At 30.8% G+C, this 12,175-nt stretch overlaps 1 protein-coding gene across 3 annotated transcripts in view; it reads right to left on the reverse strand.

Moving 5' to 3' along the window:
• Positions 1-4,950: 4,950 nt before the first annotated feature.
• Positions 4,951-12,175, reverse strand: part of LOC143079385 (putative cytochrome P450 CYP44) — a 47,885-nt gene continuing 40,660 nt past the window's right edge. For all 3 annotated transcript variants that reach the window (XM_076254674.1, XM_076254676.1, XM_076254675.1), the window contains exons 6-10: positions 11,857-12,040; positions 10,463-10,629; positions 9,957-10,038; positions 9,018-9,233; positions 4,951-7,789 (exon numbers count right to left, since the gene is read on the reverse strand). In XM_076254674.1, the coding sequence (XP_076110789.1) occupies positions 7,661-7,789; positions 9,018-9,233; positions 9,957-10,038; positions 10,463-10,629; positions 11,857-12,040 (778 nt within the window). In that variant the 3' untranslated portion in view covers positions 4,951-7,660. The remainder of the gene's footprint in view (positions 7,790-9,017; positions 9,234-9,956; positions 10,039-10,462; positions 10,630-11,856; positions 12,041-12,175) is intronic.

Genomic DNA, 12,175 nt, shown 5'->3' on the forward strand with positions numbered 1-12,175 from the left:
ATTCAAAGGTTTTGTAAGTTTCTGAGGTGAATACTGACACCTTTGTGCTTTATAAAAAATATTACCATAAAAAATTGGATGTGAAATACCTGAACGTATTAGAAGTCTGCATGTTGAGCTATATTTACGAATGCTGTCTTTATACCGATGATAAAATTTAGTGAATGTTTTGACTAGTTTGTGATATCGAAAACCCTGGTGTAATAATTTTTCAGTAATACATAAATTTCTCTCGTTAAAATCTAAAACATTGTTACATACACGAGCGAATCGTACAAGTTGAGATATATAAACACCGTAAGATGGTGACAAGGGAACGTCACCATCTAAAAACGGATAATTAACGATAGGAAATGAAAAATCATCCCTTTTATCATAAATATTAGTATTCAGCTTTCCATTAGTGATATAGATATCAAGATCGAGAAAAGGGCAGTGGTCATTGTTAGTATTAGCTTTATTTAAAGTAAGTTCAACAGGATAAATTTCATTAATATACATACTGAAGTCGTCATTATTGAGAGCCAAAATATCATCCAAATATCTAAAAGTATTATTAAATTTGTTTATCAGATGTTGTTTCGATGGGTCTATGCTTATTTTTGTCATAAATTGTAACTCATAACAATACAAAAATAGGTCCGCAATAAGTGGTGCACAGTTAGTCCCCATTGGAATTCCGATAATCTGACGATATACGGAATCCCCAAAGCGAACAAAAATGTTATCTAGTAAAAATTCAAGGGCATATATAGTATCAAAGCATGTCCAATTAACATAGTTTTTTTGTTTATTGCTACTAAAAAATGACCTAAAAGAGTTTGAACATATATATTCACATTCTGATTTTTTGAATGCCCATTTAATTAGGTGTGTGAATTTTTTCTTAATGAGAATGTGAGGCAATGTGGTATACAGGGTAGAAAAATCAAAACTTTGAACAGATTCAAAATCACCAATATAAGCATGCAATTTATCAAGTACTTCCAACGAGTTCTTGACACTCCAAAAGTAATTTATTCCACTATTTTCGAAGGCCTTATTTGAACAATTTATTATCAGGTTTTTAATTGTTCCAAGTGTGCTGGTAAGAAGAATAGACAATTTAGTAGTTGAACAATGGCTTGAAGACGAAATAAATCTATATTTGTAAGGGGTTTTGTGTAGCTTCGGAAGCCAATACATAGTTGGGACTTGCATTGTATTTGGCTCTGCTTGTAAAGCGGTGGCTACAAGTTTATGTTTGTTACAGATTTCGTTTTCTGAAAATGGAGTCAGTTGGAATGTTGGTGAATTGGTGATTTCCTTTTTCAGAACCTCAATGTAAAATTTACGTCAAACAATAATAATATTATTAGCAGCTTTATCTGCCGGGACAAAAACAAATTCCTTGGCTAGTTCTTTTAGTTTATGTTTGATACGAGAAATAGGTTTATTGTGGTTATTGTTTATAGTAAAATGTTCTTTAAAATGTTGAATACGTATATCAACTATCTTCATTACTGAATTAAAAAAAGAGTCCAAAGATTTTTTGTCAGCTTTTTCCCGTTTTATCCATTTCATACAGTAAGTATAAAACATTTATTTTGATCATTGAAAAGCTTAATATTCCCTTAAAGATGTACACCTCTGAGGAGCCAAAAATTTCTAGAATTAAACTTTTTTCTTAACCTGATTTTTGGGTTTATAAGACTGTAACAAAATAATTGGTGAAGAAAAAATCATATGGTGGTGTACTTCCTTTTTTGCTACGGCCCTTTGAAAATGCCCAATTTTGATGATTTTTCCATTTTTCATCGATTTTTACTTATTTTTGGGCTATTATCATAAAAAAAATCACAGTTCCACAATTAAACTTTTTCTCATACTTTCTATAAAGATGAAGTGGACCAATCTGAATAAATTTTACTTAAAAAAACTATAGGTAGGTGTTAATATAAGAAAGTTTTATCATATTTTGACGCTTTTTTGTGTAAAATTTACCATGCTGTCAATTTTGTATTTTTGTGATTTTTCTCAGTTTTAAGAACAAAATGCATATTATTTCAACTTTTTTGTTATAAATGAATGAAAAAAGACATATCTAAGAAATTTGAAAAGACCAAAATGATATGGGATGTACATGTACATGATTTTTGTAAAATAATTTTTTGTATCCCTCACCCATTTTCTCAAAATTTTGGCTAAAAATACTAACTTGATTGGTCGTAAAATTTGAAAACTGGATTACGCAAAAACTATTTATTGTAAGTACACAATTTTTTCACAGATTTATGTTTGCTGATATTTTTTTTTTTAAATTCATTGATATTTTCTACTTCTATCATATGTTTTGGAAATAATTCAAGAACGAGATTTCAACGAGACTGAACGAGACTGAAAAGTCAGAAGAATACATCCTTAACAAAATGTGCCTGTATACCATTGTAATTGCAAAGGTTTGACAGAATAAAGATATATAACAACACAACGTAATTAAACGTTTAGCTGATTTTACAGAGTTGTCTCCCTCTAGTGTTAGGTACCACCTTAAATATCTTTCGTTCCTTGCTTAAAGTCGGGTTCGACGACTTACAAAAAAGAGCGACGATTTACAGAAAAGAACCGAAAAGGACCAAAAAGGACCAAAAAGAACCGAAAAGGACCGAAAAGAACCGAAAAGGAGATCAACGTTTTTTGTAATCGAAGAAAATTAGCAAATTGCAAATTATTTAAGTCTATTAAAAATGAAAGGATATTTTTGACAAAAGTTTATCATTAGGTTTTTAAACCTTATACTGCGACAGGACTACATATAATAACTTACTGTACATGTGAAAAATTATAGGTAGGGTCGGATGACTAACTTATGGAATAGAAAACATAGAACAGAAAAGAACATATAAGATATTTATTCATTACTGTCAAACAATCGTTCTACGTTAATTGTATTTATAAGCTAAGTGTCATTATTTTGTCCAATCTCGGTCGCTAATTCATTTCGAACATTACAACAGTTCCTTGTATATATTTTTTTGGAATGTGTATATATATTCCATTCATCAGTGAAAATATAATAACACGGACATTCGTACAATCGGACAAAAAACAAGTCATATGAAACCTTAAATTAAAAAAATAAATTATGCATATGTTTTTTTTTATAACAAAATGGATAGTTGTCATTATTAAACTTATGTACATACACTTTTTTCTAAAGAAAATTCTTACATTTGTCCTCATTTAGAAGAAGTTTACTTTTTTTTTAATTGCTTGCTTCCAGGAAGCCATTCGCCGACATATTTTCCGTATTCAAAGTAACCTTAGCATGACCCTTCTCGTAAAAATCCGGTGATCGCAATACGCATGTATCTGTCATTTGAATAAACTATTATCTGGTTTTACATGTTATACACGTGCTCAATATCTATGCTTCTGTGTTGATTGTTTATTATGAGGTGACAATCGGTAAGCTATGGCTTCAAAACATGACAATTAATGAGCGGCCATATTTTCAATTCATAACAGACAGAGAGAAAAAAATGACGATTATACGATATTTTTGCGTAAAAAATGATAAAATTGTGCACATAACACTAAGTTTATGATATATACATGCATTGGTTCAAGAATTGGATAAACCTTATTTTTCACCAATCACTCGTTTCATATGACTTAATGAAAGTTCCACACACTCTTCACGTTAAAATTTCATTGTATTTATGTGATGAGTAGTTAGCCTGATGCAGACTCAATGCATGTTTGTCCCTCCTTTTTCAAATTACAATCTGAATTCCCTTCCCTCATTCCATTTGATCCACTGAGCTGATCTCACATATTAGGCATATCGATTTATTCGACGACTAGGTTGTTAATATTCCCACTTTTTATTGCATCATTTCTATTGTTAACTGAGATTTATTTCAAGTTTTATGCAAGTATTATGACGGGAAAGACACCTGGAATTAGAATTACTCACAATGTCCGAAAACACCAGTTTTAGGTATTATATTGTTTTATTCTAGTACATTATGTCCGACGCCATATTTTTATATAAAACTAAAGAGATGTTGTACGTTTGCCAATAACACAACTAAGAAAGAAAGAAAAAGATGAGAACAATTACAGGTCAGTGTAAGGTCCTCATTGATGAACAATGACCTAGTATACAGTATAGTAGATAAACTCATCATGAGGGGATTCACGTTTTATTCGTATAAAAAAGACTCATCAGGGACGCTAAAATAAATCAAGGCAAACTGTTACACTACCATTTCAGGTTAGAGTGAAGGTTGATGCCTATTGAAACGTTTAAACGCTGCATTTGTTTGTGCTGTCCTTTATCAGGAACACGTGATGTTCAGTGGTTGTAGTTTGTTGATGTGGGTCATAAGTGTTTCTTGTTTCTTTTATATAGTATATACCATTTGTTTTCCTATTTAAATAGTTATAAACTAGTAAATTTCGGGAAACTTTATAGCTAGCTTGTCGGTGTGCCAAGGCTCCATGTTGAAAGCCGTACTTTGACTTATTATGGTTAAATTTTTTTACAAGTTGTGAGTTTGAGTTGTCTCATTGGAAATGTACCACATCTTATATCAAAATAAAGTACGAAGTTGAAGAGCATTGAGAACCAAATTACCGAAAGTTTTTACAAATTACAGCTAGTAATATTTTCCTGCAAAATCAATAATATTAGGCCCAAAAATGATTAAATGTGAATAAAACTAAGAAGAGATAACATACGGCCTGGTTTAGAATACGTACAGTAGTGAACGAAACCCAGTTATGGCAGATGGCTATAAACGACAACCAATGAATCACGGATACCTTATTTGGGTCAGCACCTATATTTGTGAGTACTAGTATATGAAATAATGATTAAACAGAAATTGACAATCTGTCTGCTATAAATTGTTTGTTTGAACTTTTTTCCTTTTAAAAAGAACAATTGCAAATGTAAACAAGTCATTGTCTAGATTTTTTCCACATTATTTATTAAATTACAACATGAAACATTCAATCATTATAGCACCTCGTGCATTTATCTTGTTAGTTTTAATATCTAATACATAGTCTAGATTAGGCCTTACAAACTAGATGTGTCAAAGCGACACGAATGGCCCCGTCCCAAAAAGTTGAAAAATCTGCAATTTCAATAACATATGTGGACACAAACATGATGGTAGTCTCACATTGATATGTTCATAATTATAAATTAACTGTTAACAAAACTCAGCTCAAATTGTAGAGGCCTATAGAAAAAAAGTCTGTATAACTCTTAACAAAATTCAGCTCAAAATGTGTAGAGGCCAGTAGAAAAAAAGTCTGTATAACTGTGATTTTCAAAAATTTCAAACTTGTAAACTCTCTATTTTGGCAAAAATTAATGGAGAGGAACAAAACTTAAAACTTGATCTGTAACTTATCATGAGTAACTCACATACTAAAAATCAGCCCAATATCTGAAAGCGTTTAGAAAAAAAGTCTGTATAACTGTTATTTTCAACAATTTATCAAAGTCCAAAGCCCGTAATTTCAGCAAAAATTAGCGGAGCGGAACAGAACTTAAACTTGATCTGTAACTCATCATGGTTTCCTCACAAACCAAAAATCAGCCCAATATCTGAAAGCGGTTAGAAAAAAAAAGTTTGTATAAACTGTTATTTTCAACAATTTATCAAAGTCTAAAGCCCGTAATTTCGGCAAAAAATTAGCGAAGCGGATCAAAACTTAAACTTGACCTGTATCTCATCATGGTTACCTCATATACCAAAAATCAGCCCAATATCTGATGGCGTTTAGAAAAAAAGTCCGTTTAACTGTGATTTTCAACAATTTTCCAAGTTGTAAACCCTTAATTTTGGCAAAAGTTAATGGAGAGGAACAAAACTTAAACTTGATCTATAACTCATCATGGTTAACTCACAAACCAAAAATCAGCCCAATATCTTAAGGCGTTTAGAAAAAAACTCCGTATAACTGTAATTTTCAACAATTTATCAACGTCCAAAGTCCGTAATTTCAGCAAATATTAGTGGAATGGCACGAAACTTAAACTTGATCTGTAACTCATCATGGTTAACTCACAAACCAAAAATCAGCCCAATATCTGAAGGCGTTTAAAACAAAACTCTGTATAATGGTTTGTTGAGGAATGACGGAATGACGGAATTTCGGGCTGACGGAATTTCGGAATGACGGAATTTCGGAATTTTGGACAAGGTAAAACTATATGGCATCGACAACTTTGTTGCGGGGCCATAAAAAGTATGTGTGTTTACTGTAACCCTACCAACCCTACTTTTTATCCCCTACCCTCAAGTTTTTTACCATTTTTTTTATTAAGCACTGTTCAAGTCAGAATATTAATCACATGTAAAAGAAATATTAAAAAATCCCTATCCTACTTTTTTCAGCATGTGACGGTAAACACACAAACAATTTTACTTGGCCTTACCTTATACATTTATAATGAGTCAAATAAAATGCCCGTTCATTAATAGTGATCAACTAGGAAATGATCAAATCTTTACAAAATTAAGTAACACATAAAATGTGTTCAATCCCCAATTGTACTCTTAATACTGAAATAACAACATCAAGTTACAATAATCTAATATGTTTACAAAATATCTCTCTCTCTCTCTCTCTCTCTCTCTCTCTCTCAACATACACACACACAAACATTCATGTTTCACAAAAACAAGCATCGTTGCAGGTATAAATAACATAACACATACACTCAAACAAATAAATGCACAAACATTCACAATAACCAACATACTAACACACACATATACACAACTTTATAGAACGAATGTTACAAATGTATTTTTTCAATTTTTATTAATATAACAAAATGTAAAAAAATAAAACAAGAACATTGTAAAACATTTAAAAATATACAATTATATAAGAATACATTTCTTTTATGTTAACAAGTACATGTAAATAAATATAGTGTCGCCTGCGACTTCTATAAAAGTTTTTAATGTTCAATTAACTATAGAAATGACTTCTTAAATTACTTAAATTATAAATAAATATGTGTCAGTTTTGCGAGTAAATACATTTAAGATATAACTTTTCCTTCGTGAACTGTTTTTGTTTTAGCCCTGACTTTTGAGTATTAGTCAAACTTGCTTTCAATATCACCTTTATCTAAACATGTCCGCCATTTCATCTAAATCACCGCACCAACAAACGTTATTGTAGAGATAAGTGAACACAACAGGAATCCAGTTTAACATTTATCAAGGTTAACCTTGTCCTATCAGGTCACCTTCTTCTTTTTTCCGCTGCAGTATTATGCCTTTTAATCTAAATTTAAAAGTCATTATAATCTGGTCCCAGTTATGACCTTCACATATAGGATGAATTGTACGTGTAAAAAGTTCAATTTCCTCATTCAGCTGATCGAAAATATACGTTTAGAAAAAATGTTCGAAAAGAGTTAAGCGTATGCTCTATTTTCTACTCTAGAGGATGTTTGATAATAAATGTCCTGGTAAAAATTCATGAACTTTTTTCAGGCATGCCTTTGTGTAATAGGGCACATAAATCTTCATTCATAAATTGCTTTCTACTCAATGCTAGATATTCCAAAAGTACAAATAATGTAAAACGACTCATAGAATATTCTAGGTTACTCTCAGATACTTCTATTTAATAATTATTTTCAAACAACAGGCTCTGGTCTTTCCTTCAAGAATAATTTGATTTCAGCATCTGGTGTTATAAATGTTCGTTTAACAGTTGGTATATCAGTTACATTCGCTGGCAGTAATACCTCAAAATTTTGGATGAGCTGAAAATTAAGAAAAAAATTATTTATTTGACATCAAACATGTATGATATTAAACATAGATTGTTTTCTTTTTGTAATTATAAAAAATTATCCAGCTTGTAAAATTGTAATCCCAGTACGAAACCAAATAACTCATATAAGTATTAAACCTTTAACATAAAAAGAAATAAAGAAATCTTGACTTTATCTTTACTTCTGTTATTCACATCTTTATATTTACAATTGAAAATCATTCTGCATTATGTTTAAGGTGGCACGGTAGTATTTGCATTCCAGAATTTAGGTTGCTCTTTTGTGTACCCTACTTAGGTTAATGTATCTAAACAGTGTGATTGGACAAAAAATACAGTATCAACTGAACATACTTTCCCAAACTGAGGGATGAATCAGGTGTAGAAAAATATGAAATAATTTTACATACAGATGAAAATGAATTTTTGAGAATTTTTTCTAATTTTGTATTCACTGCACCATAAAAGACCTAAAAACACTAGTGGCCTTAGGTATTTAAATATAGCAAAAAAAGTAAACGGTCATGATACATATTCAAATTCATTTCTAAATAGTAAAATGAAAGTACTTCAGTTAACTGTGAATGTAGAATTTTTTGCAGTGTTAGAAAGTGGTGAAAATTCTAAAAAGGCTATCATTATCCCTATGGGCCAGGAAATATTACCGTGCCACCTTAACCATGGATGTATTATATTGAATTATAATACTTCCAGGGTTTAACACTTGACCATAAGATAAGAGGTTCTAATATAAAGTTCACTCAAACAATGCCCACGTCTTTCTGTCAAATCAATATATTCTGACCATGTGATTGTTTAATGTTAATGGGCGATATCTTTATTTGTGGTTTTCTATATTCGATTTGAAAAAAGGATTGTGTCAAATACGCGTAAAATAGGAGTAAAATTTGTAAAACGGTTGTTCTCTGATTCATTTATATCTATTAATTGGATCAGCAGTGAAGGTAATACACGACTCAAAACACATATAATTTTCTTTATTATATAAATGTTTTCTATTTTTCATTTCATAGGGTTCTTTTACTATACTTTTTAGTTTAGCTTAAGTAGATTAATGATAGCAGTCTTGAAATGAAGCTTTAAAACAACTGAAATATACTGGCTTATTAAGATAATTTATCTACTAAAAGAAATTATTCATTATTTTTAATTGCTTGATGGTGGAAAGTTGATATTTATGGATACTTAAGTTATACCTTGAGTATACAGATGTATATTTCATTTTCAGCAAATCTTTGTCCTAGACAACTACGCTGACCGAAACCGAACGGCTTCATTCCGAATGGATGATTTCGTCCCATAGTAACATCCTCGTCTGAACTTCTTAACCACCTCTCAGGAATAAATTCTTTAGGTCTTGGATAAAATCGTTCATCTACTGACATGGCGTCGTTATTTATAGCAACAGCCGTCTGGAAATTAAATTATTACAATACAAACTAAAGCAATTCTAAAAAGAAGATGTTGTGTTTCGTGTGTTTCGATATCTCTCCTTTGTTCGTTTCTCTTTGTCTTTTTTTTTTGGCTTTCTAATATTTTAAAGAGATCGTGATTCGACAAGTCGTCTAAGAGTACTTTATGATATATATTTCTTTGTTCTTTTTTATTTTAGAAAATAACAAGATAAAAAGCTAAACTTATTTATTAACAGGGATGCTAATTCCTTTCAATGGAATAAAAGAAACAAAACATTCTCAACACCAACAGTCTGCTATAAGTTTGATTTACGAGTTTTTATTCACGTAGGAAGATAAGGCAGATGCGAGATATACTTAAAGGACATTCAAACCCATTACTAGAGAAAAACTCACAATACCATGGCAAAAAACGAATAAAAATCATTAGACATATAACAGTGTATAGAACAGAACTTAGAAATCCAAGGACAGAGCACCACAAACGTCACAAAACAAAACCACTGTAGATATCTACAAGTGTTGAACTTCAAAACGTGTACCATCACACTATTTTCTATATATCTAAGTTGAAACGAAAGGTTTAATTCTGTCTAACACGAAACCAATGAAATTCTATTTCCTAAAAGAGGATCAGATCCGATCAGCTGACAAGGGCAGGCGATATAATTTATATATGTGTACAAAAATGTCCCACTTATAAGAAATTAAATTAAGTACCTGTTTTGGAATTCGATATCCACCTAATACGAGATCATGTTCTAATATTCTCTGAGCTCCAATGAAAACTGGAAACCTTTTTCTGCAAACAAGACAGTTAAACAAATATTACTCATTAATTCTATTTAAAACAATATTTAAAATAAGTCATTATTTCTATATGAAACTTGCTAAATTTAAGAAAATTTGATGAAATGTACACACATAGTGACAGCATATTTAACTTATATTTGTGATATTTCCCCAAAAATTAAAAAAAATCAAGAAATACGATATGTATCACATGACGATATTTATGATAAACGCGTATCAATATCATTCGACAATCTTTGGTAAAATCAGCTACTCTATCCGTTAGATGAGGGTACGGAATCGGCCGAGTTTAGACGGATGGTATCAATATTGAAAACTTAGGAAATATTTTTTTTTCTTTCCCGAAATGGAGAAATGTTGCTCATCTTCAATCCCTAAACCAGCTGATTTATTATTATCTTACTTATATTTACCTTTGAGTTTCTTTAACACACGCTTTTAGGTAACTAAGGTTGGCAAGATGGCTCTTTTTGACCTTTTTACTCTTTCCAAGGACATTTTTAATTTCTTCATATAGTTTCTTTTGTTTATCTGGATTCTGCGCTAAATCACACAATAAAAAGGCAATGGTGTTTGCAGTCTGTAAAAAGAGAAACAATGAATTAAAATAAAGCCCTTTTAAAAAGTAAAATCACAAACATACTGAACTCCGAGGAAAATTCAATCGGAAAGTCCCTAATCACATGGCAAAATCAAATGACAAAACACATCAAACGAATGGACAACAACTGTCATATTCTTGATTGGTACAGGCATTTTCAAATGTAGAAAATGGTGGCTTGAACCTGGATTTATAACGTTAAACATCTCACTTTTACAATAGTCTCATCAAATTCTAATATAACTAAGCAGGCATTTTTAAGTTTATTAAAAGCGATACCGAACTTGGTAATTTAATATTGAGATTCCGTTGTCAACATGAAACACAGGATTAAACGTCCCTATCAACAAACTATAAAAAGCATGAAGCTATTGAAATAGTTAAAAGAAACACTGATTTGTCTTTCGTTTACCATAACTACTTATAACTTCTGTCACGTTTGGTAAGTACCGAGTAAAAAGCAGTTATATATTTTTGCATTGGTCAATATGCGTTTGCATGGATCTTCGAAAAGCTAACATATTGAGCCCTGCTAATAAAATCTTAAATTATCCTTTTCACAAAACGACTTATCCGTTCTTAAATTTCACAGAAGTGATAATTGTTTTGCTCTGTGTCCACACTGTGACTTTGAAATGAAAAACAGCAATAAAAGCGCGGTTCCTTTGCTGCTTGTGGTTATTTTTTATGCATGTTCTGTTTTTTATTATCATTATCTTCATCAGTACACATATAATTCGTACTGGCGGTCATCAATATAATTAAATGTTAATTCAAAACATTTATGTCACAAACTGCATTTTAACTAGTACTATTATATTATATATTAAAAAAGAGGTGAGAATGATATTGCCAATGAGACAACTGTCAGCAATTATAGACCAAATGGCACAGAAATTAACAACTATAATAGGTCATCGTACGGCCTTCAACTATGAACAAAATCTATATAACATAGTCAGCTATAAAAGATACATTTGTATAACTTAAAGTTTCTATGCATATTGACTGTTTTTAAATTGGAAATAAAAGGATAAGGTTAAAAAATAAGTTAGAAACCAGTTGGGAACCAAATAACAGTTTTTCCTATTCTTATTAATCATAAAAATATTGACATTTTAGATGCCATCGTCGTTATACCCGAAATTATTACTTTATTGAAACAAATACAATTGCAATCGGTAATTCTTGACCTTTGACACTTACCGAATCAATTCCTGCTCCTATCAAGTCTAATATTATCACGCTGACTTGTTCATCGGTAACTCTATGATCAGACAAGAGAGAATGAAGAAAATTTGGTTCTTTCTCCAGATATTCTTCTAATTTTCCTTCCCGTTCTAGTTTCATCAGCTTTTGTTTCTGTGACTTTATTTCTCGCTCTGCTAATCTGTTAACAAATTTCTAAGAACTATTAAGGTGGTTCATAACACTAGAGGGAGATAACTTTGTAAAAATCAGTTGAACGTTTTCATCACGTTCTATTGTTAAGGAAATATTAAACTTATCAATGTTCAAAATAAAT

Source organism: Mytilus galloprovincialis, chromosome 6, assembly GCF_965363235.1.
Source record: "Mytilus galloprovincialis chromosome 6, xbMytGall1.hap1.1, whole genome shotgun sequence".
In the NCBI taxonomy this organism is placed as follows: Eukaryota; Metazoa; Mollusca; class Bivalvia; order Mytilida; family Mytilidae; genus Mytilus; species Mytilus galloprovincialis.